Source organism: Parus major, chromosome 3, assembly GCF_001522545.3.
Source record: "Parus major isolate Abel chromosome 3, Parus_major1.1, whole genome shotgun sequence".
Lineage (NCBI taxonomy): Eukaryota > Metazoa > Chordata > Aves > Passeriformes > Paridae > Parus > Parus major.
In genome coordinates, this window is record NC_031770.1 from 89,758,087 (window position 1) to 89,778,518 (window position 20,432).

The following is a 20,432-nucleotide window of genomic DNA, read 5'->3' on the forward strand; positions in this document are numbered from 1 at the left end:
ACATACAATCATAGAATCACAGAATTGTTTGGGTTGGAAAAGACCTCGAAGATCATCAGTGTCTAATTGTTAATCCAGCATTCTGATCCTCAAATGCCACATCTACACATATTTTAAATATCTCTAGGGATGACAACACAGCCACTTCCCTGGGCAGCATGTTCCAATGATGACAACCCTTCCAGTGAAGAAATTTTTCCTAATATCCAATCTAAACCTTCACTGGTGCTACTTGAGGCCATTTTCTCTTGTCCTGTAACCTGGGAGGAGAGATCAACCCCAGCCATGTACAACCTTCTTTCAGGTACCTGTAGAGAACAATAAGGTCTTCCCCTCAGCCTCCTTTTCTCCAGACTAAACCACTCAGACATTCTTAACAAAACTTGTGCACCAGATGCTTTACCAGCTTAAACTGATAAATACATCACCTACAGAGGTTCATATAAACTAATTTGTTATTAGTGTGTACTGACCTTATTTCAATTCAAGTAAGAAAGCAGCAATATGAAAGGACTTGCAGGTTTCAGTATTTATTGCTAATTATTCACCCATGCAATTTTTCAGAACTATTTAACTAAAGCAAATTGAACAGTGCTTACATGAACATTACTTCCATTCACTGTAGCATAATACACACAAAGTCACATCAAATAAACTTCAAATACACAGCCTCATTTGATCATTGTCCAACTCCTCAGCGATTTCAAAGTTTTCTTCATGATTGGTGCTATTTCTTCAATAAAAACAAAACAAAGAGACCAGTTAGGATTACAGCTATGAGCAACTTAAAATGGTATTAGTATAATATTAAGTGTATATTAGTAGACAAAAGGTTAAAACAATTAAATTGATCATCTTAGGAAATGCCACTTACTTTTGGTAGGCTTCTTTCCATTTTGAATCACAACACCTGAGCTAGAACTTCTACTGTTGCCAGCAAGTAACAGATTTGATAATGTGTTATTTCTGTCTCTTATTTCCGGATTTCCTGTTCTTTTAAAACAAGTAAGTAAGCAAAAAGTTAGTATTTAATATTAAGCTTCAAGCAAATATAATTTGCTCTGGCTCATTTTGAAAAAAAAAGAAAAAACAAACCAAAAACAACAGCCTGATTAGATATATTTAAGAAACTTTATACATTTCAAAATTATAGGATAATTCAGGTCAGAAGGGACCACAGATGAGGATCTTTTCCATTTTAATTCTTGAACAAATATTACATTTAAAAGATTTCATGTCTCTTATTAGTTTTTAAAATTAAATGATCAGTTTGTGACAAACAAAAATGGCCAGCAATACCACTGTGATTCATATAGCCCTGTGCTCTGTTTCATACCTTGTGTTTATTTTCCTCTTTAAACACAGCTGAACTGCTAACTAGCTCATTGACAGAAAATGAGGGCAAATATTTAAAAACAAAACCTCTGTAACTAACTAGCAAAAGGCACAATAACTAACATCATGTTGTAATCCTCAATCAACAAGACAAGGACTGAGGCAGATACATATATAAAGCAGATGCCCCCTGCTAAAGACCATTAACCCAACATAGCATTAATCAGCACAACATCACCAAAGGTAACCAACCCTGTAGTCCTCAGAATCAGCCACTGAGGATTCTGCCAGCACTCCACATACCACTGCAGGCTGCATGAGATAGCAGCCTTCTGAGGATCTGCATATCTGCATGCAAATCCTTAGCAGGATTTTTAGCTCCTGCAAGACCAGCTTCTCAAGTGGGAATTTCTGCTGTACAAATTCTACAGCTTCAAAAACCAATAGGTCAAAGCAGTGAAGTTTAACTCATTGTGCCTAAACAAACCCTTTGGTTCTCAAGAAGGCAAACTAACGACCCTCCTACAGCTTCTTTCATGTCTGACAAAAAAAAAAATCATGCAGGCTTGGTCTTCATCATTCAGCCACTGGTCCAGAGACTACTGGAGCACAAAGGACATATGTACTTGCATGCTACTGTACTTGAAGCACCTAAACTGGAAAGGCAGGTCTGTCACAATACGGAATCAACCTCACACAGAGCAGCTGAAAGCAAAAGTGCAACTCAAAGTGTCTTAAGCTACTGCCCTGGTGAGGGACTATATTTCCTTGGAAATAGCAGCAGTATGGAAAGAACTTTAAAAACCTTACCAGCTAAAGGCAGAGTTATGAAAATTTATCTGGTTTAAAAGCCAAGTTTAGGAAAATTCTTACATCCAGACTGTTCTTCCTAACCCATACTTACAACCACCTTGATCAGCAAGGCTGTTTGACTAAGCTTCTGAAATTCACAGGGGAAAAGAAAGTATTAAAAGTTCCTGAGGTTCATTGTGGTTAGCTGTATCACACCAGGCAGCTGACTGGGATTTTATCAAAGCAGGAGAACATGTGAGGCTACTAGGCAGGTTTATAGACCCAAAACACCAACAATGGAATTGCCCTAGGCTGCCAAGCAGATTTAGTGCAATTTGGAAAAAAGAAACAGCGTCCACTTATCCAGATGGGAAGGTGAATTCACTGGCACTTTTCAGAAATGTGCAATGACAATATACACATGGTAGAGAAGTACACAAGACTTAAAAGGCAAGTTTGTTTCTAGCTACTAGCCACTTAGAAAAGTAAATAGAGTTATTTAGAACTTTAAAATTATTTTTCAAGTACAATTTTGAACTGATAAAGACAGAAACTCAAATTAAAAGCATAGTACATAGCACTTACTTGCACTTTTCTGTGGGATGAAGCTGGATGACAGATCCTGCTGGCCAATGGATTTCTTGCTGTCGGTAAATGTTCCTAGCTGGTTTTGCTGCACCACTCACATAAGCCAATTTTACTTGCCTGCCTAATATAGAAGCAAGGAGCAGAGGATACATGACTTTTCATGTCCTTTATGTCCCAAACTCTTTTCATTGCTGCTTAGAATTCTTAGTCCAACCAGTAAGGTATGACTTGTCTAATGCATAATATTTGCAGGATACACCAACATATTGTATTTGTGTTTACTTTTAAAGAAAATTTTAATTTAAGAGTAACGGTGTTTGTTCTTGATGATTTCTCCTGGAAGTACATCATTAGCATCCACTGCAAATAAATCACTAAACCAAACATATTGTGAAGAACAGCAAAAGAGATTGGGTTTTATAAGTGGAAGAGCTAACCAGAGATTTTACCTTTTGGTTTCTCAGACTGAGCTGAAAGAATACTTTTTGTAAGGATCTTCAGTTTTTCTTCTCTCTGATTAAACAGACTCCAGTACATTTCACGCCAAGACTCATATTCCGGAAGGCTCTCATTTTTGAAGTCTCTTTGGCAATGTTTCTTCCACAAGTGGTCAGTCTCTTTTATAAACATCTAATTCGAACACAAGATATCTTAACTCAGAGATTTAAAAATAACATTCTCAAGAGTACCTGTTCTCTGAGCCAACAGGCACAACCCAAACCTTTGGTGGAAGAAGGTACAGAACAAATCCCACCGCAAGTGCTGACATAGGTACCTGCACCATGGCTATACCATGCAGGGACACTGACTACAGCCTGGAAATCCCACAGCTTCCAGCAGCACAGCTGGAGTCAGTGAGCCATGCCTACAGGCTAGACTTGTGTTTGCAGCACAGGCTCAGGCCCCTTGGGCTCTCAACTTGAAGCACACAGAAGAAAGGCTAACTTGCCCTATGAAGGACTGCACACTCAGAACATCAATGTCCAAGTACGTCATGGAGCTCAGGTCCTGACAGTGTAGGTAAGAAATCTATCACACACATGAAATCCCACCCCAGCTACTTCCTGATCAATAAGCTTTGCAGGCTTACTAGCTTGTAACTTGAAAACAGCTGGTTCTGACTTTCCCAGGTATTTCAGTGGTAAATACTATGGTCATCTTTTTGTCTTTCTTATTTTTAGAAACAGAAATACTCTTCTTTACACCCTGTCTTTCACTTAGTCATCAGTAGTAATTCTCCTGAATGTTTTAAGCTTGAGAAAGGGAGACCTAATGATGACAGCTGAATTCAAAGAAATTAGTATGCAAGAGACAGAAAACCAGTGCAGCTCATGAAGTTGTGGAACTGTGGTTCCCCAAATTTAACAAGGCAGAATTTACCAGATTACATTTCTCTACTCGAAACAGCTGCTCTGGTGTACAACGTGTTAGTACAGGCTCAAGAATTTCAAAGGGCACATCTCTTGCTTCTTGTAGCACTACAAAAGAGGACAGTACTTTCAGTATTGCACTTATTTTACTCCATAGATATCACCACTAAGTTTAAAAATAAAAACACAAGTTAATTTTAACTTTTAACTTAGCACTAACACAATATTCTATGTCAGGCAATGAAAATATTTATAAATCAGCAGTTCCATACTGACTAGCAGTTATACTTGAGAATGGACAAAGCATCTTTGATTAGGCATTCCCCCATCTTTACTAATACTCATCACTTCCTCCTCTGCCTATGCAAGGAAGAAAAGAATATCTTGATCACAACAAACATGGGGAGGGGGGAGGAGGGGCAGAATTTTTAGGACAGAATTTATACATTTAGAATTTTTAGGACATTGTTTGAAGAAAACTTGGACCTTTAAAAATTTTTAGCTTTCAAAACAAAGCTCCATTTTAGCACAGTCATCAATCTATTTCTGCAAGGGCCTTTCAACCTGCTCCGAGTCACCATTTGTAGGGAGGGACAATATATTTTAGTAGGCCAGTGGCTGGCATGGAGAAAAACATCTCACACCCTTAGAGTGACAAGTGCTACACATCCCCTGAAGTACTCACACTCAATATTGTTGTGAAGCACACGGACACACAGCTCATGCAGCGTAAGCATCTTCGAAAGGCAGACTGCCTTAGAGCCAGAGTAAACCTGCATTTTAGAGTTCAGTCTCTGTCCTGTGAATTGAACTATCTCACTGACTTGCTGGGGTGCCTCTACAACAGGTGCTGCAGATGCTGCAAGCAAAACATCAGGCAGGTTTCACAATGCTTTAAACATTCAGCTCTGAGATAAACATATATTACTTTTACTTACATATACAAAATATTTTCTTAATATAAAGTTACTGTATTATAGCATGGGGCCCTTGCATATATTGTAAATTGCAAAAGTCCATTCACCATCATCTAACTCCAAGATGTACACTGCAAATGAGCTGCACAAACTCAAACCACTCTTGCATTATTTATCTCCAGTCTACATAAGCTGTATTCACATCTTGATTGCTCTGTTACCCATCTACAATACCTTACTAATCCTCTGAGTAATCTTAAATAAGCCAGAAGCTGCAATATCAGCAATGTTTCAAGAGCCCAGTGGTAGGAAACCACTGAAACAACAGAAGAGTTGCAAGGGGAACCACTGGTACTTTATGTTAGCTACCTATAATGATGCTAGTGGTTCCTATGCCAAAGCTAGACCTAGTGTCTCATATTTCTTTTACCTAAGAATTTCTGCTAAGGGCTTTGCCTGCCCTAAGGTATAGACATGAGTAAAGACAAATGGAGCCTGTAGAACTGCCACTTGACTTATGCCTTCCCTAAGTATGTGATAACCTTCCTCAGAAGGCCTTAGAACTCCTTCAGCTTCAACATGATTTCTTCAGCTGAGAAAGCGAGGCCCTTCTTTGCCATGGACTGATAAGCCAATACAGCTTATTGGAAAACAGGATAAAAACATTTATATACAGAGCTGTAAAAACCTGCACTATTTCACAGTTATCAGCCTTGTATATTACTTACCTGTAAAGTCTGCAGCACACAGGAGAGATGATTCTGAGATACCTGGCAGAATTTTAGGTAGTGGAGTATTAAGAAGCTCTTGGAGAGATGCCACTTTGGCCTGTGCACAGTCAAGGAAAGATTGCTTCAATATTATAAATTTGGGGTTAACCAGGCTTAAAATAAGCTACAATAAGCCCTCAAACATTTATGCAAATCCACAAATTAACCAGTATAACTAGAATTCTTGCTTTTCTACGCTAAAATTTACTCACAGGATTACTTTTCAGTATATCCTTTCATATTCCACTTACCAAGGCTATACCACAAAAGGAACTTAGTGGAACATCTGCAATTAGCACATAGATTAAGTAACACAGTAGATATGTAGAGCTAATGGGCTTTCAGATAAATCATTATTGAGGCATGCAGTGAATGAGGCAAAACTGCAAAATGACAAAAGTATAATTCTAAAAAACAACAGCTTTAAACCAGGTCCTATCAAGTCTCCTAGATCACACTAAGCCATTTAGCTTAAAACATTCACAGCTAAACCCCTAAAAAAGGATTTAAAAATGCAGCAGCCTGTTAAGTATGGGTCCCTACAAATGGATCAGGTGCAACATCTAAATTGTGTCTCAGGTGTCCTCCAATTGCAAGTCAGGCACTTACAGCCCAGAACTTGCATCCCCTGCATTTCATTTAAGTATCTATAGTAACTTTTTTATAAATGCTTGAATATCTGAGTTTTTTCCTCAAACAGTTTATGTTACAGTATCATACATAAGCCTCTACATTAATATTTCCCCATCTAGGACAGAAGATACCACATTCAGATTGCAGTTCTTCCATAAGAAAAAAAGCCTAAAGCTTTCACAGTGAAGATATAAATCTGAAGATAACTCTAATTTTTAGTGCATAAAAGGTCTTAATTTAAAGGTCTAATTAATACATATTTTTGCATACACATTTTCTCAGAGGAGCTACTTAAGATTTTTGCATTTCAAGGGACTAGAACAGCTCAGATTAAGAATATGTATAATCTAGTTTTATATGGAATGTTGTGGTTTACTTTAATGCATTTAAAGAATGTTCAGTTCCACTGCAAACCTTAACATTCTCTATTAAAGAACCACAGTACCCAACAAAAGAACTGCTCTACGCACAAAGAGCTGCAGCAGCCACATACCAGGATGCTCAAGAAAAAAGGTGGACATCTTTCCAAAGGTAACTGTCTTTGCATTTTGCAAGTCAAACTCAGGATCAAACACTATTGTAATACTGGAAATAATGCTATAAATACAAGTAATTAAGTTGCAAACTGTATCCCTTTTTTTCTCCCCCATTATTGTAATTATTGGCAATTGCAATGCAGGCGATACATCAGAGTCATACAATTTGTTCCTTAAAATAAATACAGATAAATTTCACTGAAATTAAAAGTCCAAAGCACTTGTTTGACTGCAGTTTATCTGCTGTTATCTCAACCCTGTAGTGGTTTACCTTTTTACTGGGAGTTTCTGATTGATCACTCCCACATTTTTTGACATATTCAACTCCCTCCTTTTCCTGAGAAAGTTTTGAAGTCTTTTGTGGTAATGAGCTGTACTTCTGTTCAGGGCACTTTTTTGGCCGCGCACCTGTAGAACAAGCCTTTCTCTTTCTTTTGTTGGTAACCTCATCATAAGTAAGATAAGATTCAAAAGACATAGTAGGGGGTTCAAATTCCTCCTCACTAGATGATTTGGCTTGGTCTTTCATGAAAAGATTTTGTTTTGGTTTCTTTTTATGTTTAGGATTTCTTCGTTTGGAAGCATCCTTACTAGGCTTTTCCTTCAGGGGTAATAAGCCTTCATTGGCTGCAGAGGAATGCTGCTTTTCTGAAATTTTCTTGCTCTCTTTGAACTCACTTTCTTTAGCCTGAGAATTGGAACCCTGGGAAGCATGGTTAGAACCACTGCTGCTACATTCTTTATCACATTCTTTTGGAGACTCAGAATTTGTACTTTGATGGGTCTTTTCACTACACATACGCTTCTTATTCAACTTTGTAGAAATGGGAGCACTACTAGAACTTCTAAAGGCCAGTACAGATGTTTCAGGATTCTCTGAAGACTTAATTTCCTTGGAAACAGAAGATCTCATCTCACATTTTCCATTTTCATCCTTTTTTCTTCCCCTGTGATCACTGAAACAATAAAAAAATTACACTCCATTCTGCAGCTGATGCTAAATTCTTAAGCAGTCTGTTTTTCCAATATTAGTAAAACTAAAAGCATAAAATCACACCACGTGTCACAGTTTCACAAAACCCAGAACTGAATTGTGCACTGTGTTCTAATTCTTCTATTAGCAGTACAGAATCATAGAGCTTTTTGGTCCAGCATTGCTAAATATTGAAACAAGAACTGATAGCAAAAAAAGTGGGGAGTAGGGATAAAATCCTGAGCAGGAAAACAAGCCTGGCAGTACTATCTGCTTATAACATGCTGGATACCACTTTTCACAAAACTTCCCTGTATACTTTATAGCAAAGACATGGTGCTTGAAATAACCAGGAGACAGAAAAATTTACAACATGCTCTGTAGATGATACAGATTAACATGTCAGCCTTTATGATTTGCTTATCACAGGTTCTGGTATTTTACTTTGCTGTTGTTTGAACAACTTCAGATTTAAAATGCACTATTTAGTCAAACTATTCCCTTGGCGTTCTCAGCTCAACTATCTGGAACTGTTGGAACTCTGCAAAACATCTAAAGCAGAGGGGGCCTGGCCATGGCAGTGGTGGCTGCTTCAGTCTCAAAAGAAACTGCATCTCTTCACTGTGCCTCCTCCAATGTTGGAAGGCCCTCTCAGTCCACAAGAACATTACAAGAAAAACCTCTATACAACCACATCACTAAAGAGCTGCTTCATTTAACTCTGGGAAGAAAGAGCAAGTTTCCCAATTTCCTGAAGTGCAGAGTAGTGCCCATCATGGTTTAGTACTGTTTGCACCAGCTGGGACCTAACAACTTGTGCCAGTCACAAATAGCAGCTGAAGTCAGAGTGCCAACTGGGCTAGTTGACCAATAATGGTTTGATTGTTTTCCTCATATTTTACAACTGCATTCTCATTTCTTGCATTAAACTCACATTCCAAGCCAATGTACATTCGTCAATCCAAGCACCTTCCTAAGTTTCCAATCAGTATTTTAAAATTACACTACAGTATAATTAACTTTAAGGAAAAAAGTTCACACCTACCTTTTACTTTCTGGAGAAATAAGCTTTTTCCATTCTTTTAACAGACTTTTAGCTACACTCCCAGCAGTGTCATGTTCCTTAAAACTGTTAACTGTTTTGTCTATGCCAGTTTCCTGTTGAAGATAGTGCAAGAAAGGTGGGCAGAATAAATCACAACTCTCATCCCAAATAAAACCTCCTCTAAAACTGCTACAAACAATATTAGCCTAGTATTCAGGGCAGTCCTATGACAGCCAAAGAATAAATGCTCTTTATACTGCAAACAGAATTGAAGGAAGTAGTTATTTATAACCAAATATGGGGAACAAAATGCAGGCTTAATTAAGAAAACTAAGATAAGTCATTTTCCTCCATTAAATGTACATATTCCAGGAATTTCACTTCTCTCAAATGCTTAAACCCACAAAATGCATAAATTCAAATTTCCTTTAGGCTTATGAAATACATTTGAGCATATATGGTAGGCACAGTGTAATATAAAATACATCTCAACCAGTAGTACAGGGTTGAGACGTCAGAGCAACCAATATCATTGTGTCTTCAAGTCTCACTCTAGTGAGTTTTGTTTAAGCAAAAATATCTTGCAGACTTTGAGTGTTGGTAGATTCACAGGTGATTTTCATCCCATATTATCAGTAAGCATCTCTCATTCACAAACCCTCACTTTTAAGATGCACACAAAATATGGAATTGAGGAGGTGCACTGCAACCCATGAATGCTCTTACTAACTAGTCAAATTATACTCCTGTGAAGTCTGAGCTATACACATTACTCCCACATAATCAGCTCAGCCTGTAGAAAGGGCTTCCTTAAATTCACTTCAAGTATATTTAGTTTATATATAATTTGAGCAACCTGACTTGGTAAGTCAGTTATTGCAAACAGATGGAAGAAATCTGGTGGGACTACTTCATAAAGCTATTTATGTTCTTCAAATGCATCAGAAACATGTGGAGCCCTTCGCTGTAAGACATCACTTTCCTCTATTTGACTTGAAGGCTTCCATCAGTCTGTCCCACTATAAAGCATGCAAACTTTCTGGGAACATGAATCATCTGCAGAAACCCTTTGTCATTTTAAACAACTAATTGCAATATGAGATTATGTATTTTTATTGGAAAGAAAAATAAATATTACTTCATTTCAGTAGAACTCTGCCTGTGTCTAGGCAGGCAAATGCCTTCACCTGAATAGGTCATCTAAATATCTTGGCAACTATATTTTTCCTCTTACTCTTCAAAGAATTCTCTCACAAAACCCACATTCCTCTTTTCAAAACACATTGTTTATAATAGCTAGAAGCTTCACAGACCAGTGCGCGAATATCTAATATAGAATTTGATAGGATGCAGCTTGGATAAGGATAAAAGAATCATTATATGGGATTCCTGCTCTTTAAATGCAAGAAACTAACTTTGAACTGCTAATGAAAGATGGAATTAGACAATTGACCTAAAGAATGGTTCACCCATATTTGCTTTAAGCATCGATCAAAGGCATTTTTACAGTGAAAAGAAGCCAACCTTACTAGGAAAGTGTCCTCTCTATGCTCAGCTCCCTGCTCATTGTTGACATAATCACCCTATCACTGTTGACATAATACTGCATTTATCAAACTGGATGACCAGCTTTTGGAAAATTAATCTAACCAAACAGGATATAAACTCCAGATTACACAATGTAACATGTTCACCACTTCTAGAAACACACACATATTGCATTTAATAACGTTGCATTTTATAATTATATATAACATATAATACAAAGACATTACATAGTAATTCACTATAGAAGAATTTAATGTATTATTACTAACCACTTACCACTAAAATATCCAGTGATAAATCCAAACCTTGTAGTACCTTAAGTGTTTTTATAATCTGTAAAGAAACATTAGATTAATTGCTTTAAATAAATACTTGGAAATCTTATTCTGTTCTTCTCATCCTCATTCATATATTTAATCCAAAAATACACAATAGTGTTAAAAGAAACATCCAGCAAATCCTGGAAAATGTAAGCACTCCTTTACTGCACATCAGGGCAGTGTTTGCAGTCTGTGCTGTGAACCAGTACTGTCCTGTCAACCCCTCAATTTCAGTAACAACAGAAAATCCAGCAGATAGTTTGAATTTACTGCTACAGAGATTACAGTAAAAAATCAATAATACAGAAGTAGAGGCTACATAATACAGAATAATACAAAAGTAGAGGCTACATATACATGCCTACTCATCCTGTAGCAGTGGCCCTCATTTGCCACAGAGCCAGTACGAAAGCTGCATTATGCCAAACCACCAAGCAAAAATCAGCAAGTCTCACAGTCATCAGCACTGCTCCATCAATCCAGGCCAAGAAAGGACAATAGAGCTGGTGCGAGCCCAGACTGCACAAAATAAGGTTTTGAAAACATAACTGCAATTTGAATTTTAACAAAACAAGCTTGAGCAAGCACAACTTTTCTTTTGCACTGTCAAAGCTTACACCAGTTGCAAAACTCAACACTTCCATAAAAGCAGAAAAGATTTTTTTCATATACAAAATGTTCATCTTCCTATGAGAAGTGTTTTAATAACAAAGAAGTCTCATTTATAAGCAGAGTATAAAGTTTCAACAGCAATATAATAAGCCAATTTATTTCGCAATGGGTATATAGTACCCCTAAGTCTTGCAGCTAACCATACAGAGCAAATTTGTCTTATCTTTCTGTCATCATTTAAGAAAGGCATTTGCCAATTTAGTGTTGCCACTAAAACACTCCCAACCACACATGTGAAACTATGTTATGGAGACAATAGGATTAATGTACAACTGAAATTATAGCATTTCATAAGGCTTTCACAAAGCCTGACATATAAGACAAGTGTTTCAGATCATTGACACTTCTCAGTGTAACAGCAGGAACACAAAGCACACTACCCAGAAACCTTCTGATAACAATAACAGCTATATTAATTTAAATAACCGATGAAATGTCATTTATTATATTACATACTGTTTCTGAAATGGCATTATAGAAGGTGGAAGAGGTACTAAAAAATGAGCAGCAGGCTCAAAGAAACAATTTACAAACTGCACTCAAGGGATACATTGCTCTACTGCTGATCTAAGTTTAATTGTTCCTATAATGCATAAGAGTAGTGGAATCCCACATTTGACACTGATTTTTATTGTGTTCAGTGGGCTCTATCCACACTCCTGGCACGTAGTTCTTCTCTAAATCCTCCACTCTGAAACAGTGCTTCTGAGTTAAGACAAGCTCAAGAAAAATGCTTCACAGCCTGGGAAAATGTGAGACAAGGTAAGACATACACCTAGGACCAGAGGTAACAAATCAAATCTCTCCCCAAAAGTTCAACTAGCTACAGAATGGCAGGATACCTAAAAAAAATAAAATATAATAAAAGCTTCCTTATCAAGATCTCAGAACCAGCACAAAAGCTGTATGAAGTTCTGCTTATCTTTAAGATAAGGCACTCCCCAAGAAAAAAAAAATTACTCACAATGTTAACATAGTTTCTAATGCTCGAGATGGTCAATGTCAAGTTCATTCACTTTAATTAGAAGAATATATATCCTCATTGATTTAATTTATTTTGCAATGAAAAAGGAAGAAACCCACTGCTGACACACTATATTGCAATATTTAGCATGTCTAGATAATCAAGCACTGCAAACCACTGGGAATAAATCCCATTTATATTGCCAGAGACAAACTTATTTTTGGAAGAATAATCAATAGTAGGGGATGTTTTCATCAGGATACAGAGAACAGGGGTTTTGAACAGATCCTCCTTATGGATTTTGGACTAAATTAACTCATAAAGCCAAGTTTATTTCAGAAGAAAAAAATTCAGCAAGCAGGCAATTACTATTCATAAAACTTCAATTCAACAGGCTAAATTACGAAAGTACCTAGATGACAAGCATGTTCAAAAGCAGACAACACATTTTAATGAAAAACAAAACTTTCAAAATTTTCTAAACTACAGACCAACTAGATACCACAAATGTGTATCACATTTGGAAAATTAAGACAAATAACACTGTTTCATTTTAAAAAACAGCAAAAATGGATCAGACATACTGATAAAGGTTTTAGAGGTGATACCAACCACTTAGAAGCAGGGAATAGCTCAGGCTGCAGGCAAATCAGCAGCTCTGCATGTACAGGACTAGTACAATACTCTATTCTGTAACTGGACAAAGTAAATAGCTGCATCCAGCCTGCCAGTAGGAATCACATCTCCAAATTCTTGGGGAGATTTAGAATCAAGCTTACTTACAGACACAATCAGAAAATAAGCAAATAGAATTTGTGGCAAGCATCTGCAGCAGCAGAGAAACTTTGTATTTATCCTACTGGCTAGAGATCTCTTATTTCTCTGCCAAAGACAAAGCACAAATACCAAGCTCCAGTACTATCAGACTTTGAAGAAAGGTATACTGTGAAGCACAAGACACAGTAAAGTCTGTCACCAAAACCAGAGCTTGTAGAAACACAAACTTTGATGTCATGATACCTATATATACTATACTATTATAATTATTCCATAAAATAAAGCAAAATTATGAAGTCTGTTCTGAGCAGACCTCCAAAAACAAAATACAGACTGACTATTGAGGAATCTTTCTCTAACCATTTCTTTCACCATAGCATCTGTGGCCTATCTAGCTCTTATCTCACTAGACTGGGTCTGGTACTTCCTCTACAGAAGACCACCTATATATACACAATACATATGTATTCTATATGCACACAGTATATACACAAACCTCCACTGGTTTTCAGACTGTTTTATCTCACATACCACTATCAGCTATATCCTCATGGAAAAACTCTATTAACTTTAAAAGAGACTGTAAACTTCATAGAAAAAGTTTGAAGAAAACTTATCTTCATATACAACTCCTGGACTAGTCTACATAATTCCTAGATACTCATTTATAAAAAATTATCAAAATCCTTTAGGACTGGGGATTTTTTCCATAAAATACATTCCAAGAAAAACCAAGGTCTTCATGCAATATAAACAGACAAAGCCTTATGGACAAACTGAAAGCTGGCACCCACATAGTGGGTGTGAGACCAAAGCAAAGATGACAGTAGGAACAAAAGCAAGCAAAGATGCAGGGAAGAAGGGAAAGCAGGCTGGAATTTGGAAAGCAGGGATCAATGGTAACAAGTAATGGGAAAGAAGCATGTAAGCAAACAAAAATTTCCAGAACCAAAACTGAAAGCAAAGTCTTAACAACAGCTGGGTTTGGTCATTTCCCAATACACCAGTGTTGCTCCATCATCCTTTATACAAGCATTGTACAGTCTATTCTTACTTTCCTATCTGAGCCTGGAACCTCAGGAAGGACAGAACCCAGGTTCCCAGACCATCTGTCCTCAGGGGACTGACAACATTTCTCTACAGTAACTCCTGTTTTCTCTCCTTCCTTGCTCAATAGCTGCATTTCTCTTTCAAAGAGATCCCTATGATTCTTTAGCTTATTCTCATCTATAGCAGAGCCTGTGAAATTCTATCAACTCAATAACTTCTGGCTAAAGTAGACAATTCATTTGAAAGAGCACCAGGTCTTCAAGGAAAACACCGTAGAAAAACCCAACTCTGTCCTTAGCAAATAATCCCCATGCTCTCAGCTAACAAAAAAACACCAAAAAAACCCTCCAAAATACCAAACAAAAAAACAAACAAACAACCTCCCCACAAAAAAACACAAATAAACAAACACAAACAAAAAAACAAACAAAAGCCAAACAAAAAAAATGAGCAAAAAACCCAAACAAAAAAACCCAACACAGCTGTTCTCCTAAAACAATTGCCTAGTTTTGTTTTCAGCTACTAAATCTAGTGATCTGTTAATTACACTAAAGGAGTTTTCTTCCAATCATCTCACACAACACAGAAATAAATGTAAATACTAATTACATACTTTACCTTGGCTCTTTAGTTTCATTAAGTTATGTTAGTCAGAGCTACAGCCATTCTCTAGCTATCTTATTATCTTTTTCAGCTTGGCCAGTGCTGTTCTTAAAAGCAGTCCTCAGAACAGGACATAATATTACTTTAATTGTCCCTCTAGTGCTATATATCAATAATAGCATAACCCTGCTAAGCTACCCAAGGATAGCATGTACTCCAAAGCCACTGCACTCTACTGCAATTTCATGCTCAACTGGTAATACATCAGAGCTCCAAATCATTTTCTGAGTCAATGCCTTCCAAAATACAGTCTCCTATCCTGAGTGACCTATATTCATAGCTCCTAGCTGTGTCATTCCACTGAGCCATGGTAAAACGTGTTGCTCAAATGAATGTAGCCTCTTATTTTTATGAATTTGTTTTTTTAGAAGGGACTCTCTTAATTTGATACAAATTACTTCAATATTTGCTGTCTTCTAAATTGAGAAAGATTTCAGTGGCATCATGTCACAAAGAAATGTATAATCACACTCCTACCCCCCCAAAAAACACCACAAACCCACAGCCCAACATTGTTTCACAATTACATTTAGCACTTTTTTTTGGTGAGTGCAACAGAAATCAGTTTTATGTATTACATCAGTGTCATACAGAAGCAAGTGAAATGCCTTGAAGCTTGCATATATTTACGACAATTTGTGTCAGCCAAATTCGATTTGAGATAAATTTGTTAGAACGTATCTATGCAACATCTCATTGCCTGGTGTGGATCATGGCACCACCCTTTAATTCTTCATCAGTTACATCTTAACATCATGCAGCTGTTCATTGCTCCTTTATGGTCAATGCCAATGAAGACCATTTCACTGACCTTTAACTACTTTTTCCCCTTTATTCTTCTCAGAACTACAAGCATCATTTAATACCTGTTTTTTCATCAATTCTCTGAAAACTCAAGTGGGTAGCTATCAAACCTCACACATTAAGAAGCTTTTGAAATGGACAATTGATGTTCTGCATGGTTATCAAGAACTTTTTAGCAATATTAAAAAGTCCAAAGACAGATTATTCTCAGTATGGAACGATAGTATTTGACAATGTTTGCCCACATACATCTGTAATACTGATTTGTAATTCTTTTCACACATTTCTAGACATCTCTTTTTGTTTAAAGACACTAACCACATAATTTCTGTTACTACATTCAACTTATCTTAGGAGTACCTTTCATGACTGGCAATTTACAGCTATCAGTTTCCCACTTTCCCTGCCACTCCTTAGGCCCTGTAACCTAAAAATACTTCCATTTCACTCGACAGTTTTACCAGGGACAGAAGTGCTGCAGCACCACCATTAGCTCCATTTTATGCAGCACCCACTCACAGCTACGCTACATAAAAACATTGTATCTGCACCCTTAATGAACACAAGTCAGCCAGAGCCGTTCTTATTCTTCACTTTAGCAGAATACTTCCCAAGTTGCTGGTTTGGGATCACTTAAAAAAACCTAATTACCTATTGAATTGTTTCTTTTATTTTCCTTTGCTACCTCTTATTCAAATAGCGTATCAACACTAATCCCAAGTACAAATTCAGGTACTGTAATAGCATAGGAAGAGATCTTAGGTTCATTAAACTGCAAATTAAAATTTCTGAAGAAGCACCTGCAAAGATATTTGCATTTTTGACAGATACTGTCTACATCACAGGCATTTAAGATGATAAATCACTATTGGCTATGAAAATCAGTATTTCCTCTATATACATACACACATACTTTGAAAACACACTGTAGACATGATTAATAGCTAAGCTTCTCATCAATTACCAAATACTATGCCATTTTTACTGCTGCCCTCTGCCTCCAACCACAAATTTGTAACAAGTTTTAATGCCTTTGAAACCCATCAAGGTAAAAGTGTCCTGTATTTTCAAAGCGAATGTGACCCTCCAAAAAAAAAAAAAAAATTAAAAAAAAAAATTAAAAAAACACCTAAACCAAGCAAAAAACACATCACTGCTTTGAATACACCTTCTTCAGTCAAATATTATTTATTATTTCATAAAACATTGAGGCCAATTTGGCCCACGCTACTTTGCTTCCATTTCCTTGGGAGTGCTCAGAGAGCGGTGCGTGCCTTGGTCCCCACACATGGGGGTGTCCCCACAGCCTGGGACTGTCCTCTCTGCACCTCGCTCCTTCCTGCCCCACAGCCTGGGACTGTCCTCTCTGCACCTTGCTCCTTCCTGCCCCACAGCCTGGGACTGTCCTCTCTGCACCTTGCTCCTTCCTGCCCCACAGCCTGGGACTGTCCTCTCTGCACCTTGCTCCTTCCTGCCCCACAGCCTGGGACTGTCCTCTCTGCACCTTGCTCCTTCCTGCCCCACAGCCTGGGACTGTCCTCTCTGCACCTTGCTCCTTCCTGCCCCACAGCCTGGGACTGTCCTCTCTGCGCCACCAGAGCGCGGCGCAGCTTCAGCACCTGCTCTGATCTCACTCCCCGCTCATCTCCGCCTGCTTCAGGCGTCCCTTAGCTACTCCTCGCAGCTACAGAGCAGCCCGGCCACTCTACAGCGGTTTCATAAGAACAGGGCGTGACGGCCCCCGCTCCTCTTTGACGTGTGCCGTTAAAAGCAAGCAGAAACACTTATTTCGCACAGAAAAGCTCGTATAAACACAGAAATAACACTCCCGCGGCGCCGCCTTTGGCCCCCCGGCCGGGTACCTCCACAGGCTCCCGCGCACAGCGCAGCCGCTCCTGCAGCTCCAGCACCCAACGCGCAGCGCTCCGCCCCTCCTCCTCCGCCATGGCACGGCCGCCGAGGCTGCTCCGCCGCCGCCCGGCCTCTTTGTAGCGGCGCCCGCTCCGCCATTGGCCGTGCGTCCCCGCCGGGCTGGTTGCTCGCTACCCAGCTACCGGCAATAACAGCGCGGACTGTGTGCTTTTCTCTGCCCCGGCGGGCTCCATTGGAGCGCACAGTGCGGACTGAGCTAGCACAGCGTAGCAGCGATGAGCCCTGGAGATGAGTCAGGGAGCGGCCTGCCCAGGGAGCGCCTGTGCCCCTGACAGGGCGGGCCCGTCGGGGCGGCCGTGCCAGCCTCGGGAGCAGGTCCGGGGGGCCCTGTCCCGCCTGCGCCAGGTGGGAGACGAACAGTGTCGCTTGCTGGTGCACATCTGTCCTGTTATCGGCAGTAACCCCGAGTCCCCTGGCATCTCTGGTGACTTGTGCGTGGCACCGAGGCTGCCCTGTGGAAGGGTGCCTTGAGTTGGAGTAGCGAGGCCGAGCCATGGAGCCGCGTGTGGCGCCCGCAGACAGCCCACTGCAGTCCTGACTCGGGCTGAAGGGGACATCCTTTTCTTCAGGTCCTGCCTTATTTACAGCCTGATGCCTAATGCTTTTTGCTTTTTTTTGTTTAGGGGACTGAGCACTTTTGGGCCCTGCAGCTTTCCGCAGGGCTCTCCCATGGATTACCTACAAAGCTCATGACAAGGAATCAGTCTTTGTGCTGTGCGAACTGAGCATCTGAAACGAGATCTCTGCCATGGAGCTTGCTGGGACTGAGCATGTGCTTGTAAGACTCCCAGGTTGAATGAGTTCCTCTTAAAAAAAATAAAAAAATAAAAAAAATCTGTGTTTGTAGAATTTCCTGTGAAGTTACTATAGATATAATTGATGCAAAGAACACCTTTCACTCTTTAAAGTGGTCTTTGATGGGAAAAAAACTGCATCCAGTCTGAACCACAATGGAATTTTAAGTAGGCAAAAGTCTTCTATTTGCACGTTAGGATTGCTACTCTTGCAAAATAGATCTTATTACAGCTTGGCATACTTTATAGCAAATTCATCAGTAGAGAACCAAAATAGCTGATAGGGCAATACAGTAGATAGAGCATTTGGGTTGGAAATGAAAAAAATGAATCCAGGTCCCTGATGCAGACTGTCTCTCCAGTTACCAAACACACGTTTTTATTTTACAGAAATAATTAACTTGTCTTCACAGTATGTAGAGACTTCATCAACCTTACCTTAAAATAGGCCATTCACAACTAGTTACTCTTCAGTTTTCTGGCCCAAATAGTATAACATTATTTATTAAGTGGCATTTATGTGAAGAAGTTTTCAGAGAAATTCAGTCCACATCAGCATTAATGTCATTGAGTAGGGAAGTTGAGATTATGTGATTGAAGCTGGAATTCCCATATGTTGTTTGATAATAACCAAACTACTGGATCTCTTGGGATGAGGAAGATGTTCTTGCTGCCCAATTATTCTGAAAGATCATGATGTCATGACAGCAAAGACAATATTTAAAATCTCAGAAGTTTTCCTAGAACGTGAAAAATATTTTTAGCCTGGACCTGACTGAAGCATTTTTTGTATTGCTTGTCATAACTGTCAAGAGGAAAGAATTCAAAGTTTACTCTGTCCTTCAAAACTGCAGCCAGTGTTGATTATTACAAGGATTGTTTTTCTTTAGCATAGATGCGTGACTCCTCTTAAGAAGTGGGCTTGACATACACACAAATATAGTTCCAAAAATTGCTCTGACACTATGTGCTCAAGGGGTGTGTTGTATCATCAGCTCTGCTGAAGGCTTGCAAACTTTTTTCTCACCTTTAAAGGACCTCCCTATGCCCTACTGGCAGTGCTTAGTGAGTTTCCAGGGAAAGACTGAAACCAGAAAGATAAGTAGGCTTTGTCTGAGCTCAGGAGAACAGCCTGGTGAGAATTTCAGGGGATGGATCAATGAGGTTTGACTGGAGAAAACCAGGCAAGGAAGTGGGAGTATAGGGGGAGTATAATCATTTTTGATCCTGGTATTAGTTACTTTTAAAAGACTTTATTGTGTGCTAATTAATGCAAAATGAGAAAGACTACTTCCAAGACCAGCTTGTGTGCCACACAATATCCAAGTATGCCATCAGTTGGCCTCTGATCTTGAAGACCTAAAAATGAAAGGTTTTGTAGGTCTTGCCCTAACATAGAACCAAAGTTTTAGAACAATGTGAGATGCTTGACTTTGTCAGTTTTAGTACACTGAGCTGTTGACTCAATCCCCACGAGATGGTTATCTCTATACTGCCCAGCTCAAAGTATGTTAGGTATTTTCTGGAAATTAGAACTTAGTTTTGTCTTTTCAGTAAGGATGCTTCTCCATTGGTGTTTCTGTTTTTTTCAACGGTGAATCATACAAGGATGTTGGAAACACTGAATAAGAACTAAATTTATTTTACAATATGCTAGTAAACTTTAAAAATATGAAAATTAGAATAATATTTTTTATATGTCATGATAGTGTGTTCATTCTGGAGGACAGTTTTCCCCTATATAAAAAAAAAAGAACCCTAACTGAAAGATAGCAAAAAAAAAAATCTTTCTCTGAAAACATTGGCCTTTTAGGGCATCTTAAAATTATGAAAATTGATGGAAGTCTGGGAATGATCTGTTAAAAAAGGGAACACTAAATAACTATGGTTCACCGATACGAAATATGTTTGATAGTACTGTTTTAGAAATGTGTTTGTTCTAACTACAA

The 20,432-nt window shown here is 38.6% G+C and overlaps 1 protein-coding gene across 1 annotated transcript; it reads right to left on the minus strand.

Annotated features, from left to right (window-relative positions):
* Positions 1-514: 514 nt before the first annotated feature.
* Positions 515-17,878, minus strand: LOC107202554 (elongin-A-like). The gene is made up of 11 exons (XM_015623406.3): positions 17,620-17,878; positions 10,784-10,840; positions 8,960-9,072; positions 7,213-7,897; positions 5,731-5,830; positions 4,771-4,944; positions 4,096-4,193; positions 3,165-3,345; positions 2,713-2,836; positions 875-993; positions 515-733 (listed from the first exon to the last, which is right to left on the minus strand). Exons 1-11 carry the CDS (start codon positions 17,701-17,703, stop codon positions 672-674), a joined length of 1,797 nt encoding a protein of 598 aa, XP_015478892.1. The 5' UTR covers positions 17,704-17,878; the 3' UTR covers positions 515-671.
* Between the last annotated feature and the right edge of the window lie 2,554 nt (positions 17,879-20,432).

Bases quoted from the DNA above. Each gene is read 5' to 3' on its own strand.
- LOC107202554 (XM_015623406.3), bottom strand. From the start codon at position 17,703: ATGGCGGAGGAGGAGGGGCGGAGCGCTGCGCGTTGGGTGCTGGAGCTG. The intron at 3,346-4,095 runs GTAAATTCTGCC...TGTTCGAATTAG, and splicing joins GAGTAGAGAAATGTAATCTG to ATGTTTATAAAAGAGACTGA. The intron at 734-874 runs GTAAGTGGCATT...TTTTTATTGAAG, and splicing joins TGGAAAGAAGCCTACCAAAA to AAATAGCACCAATCATGAAG.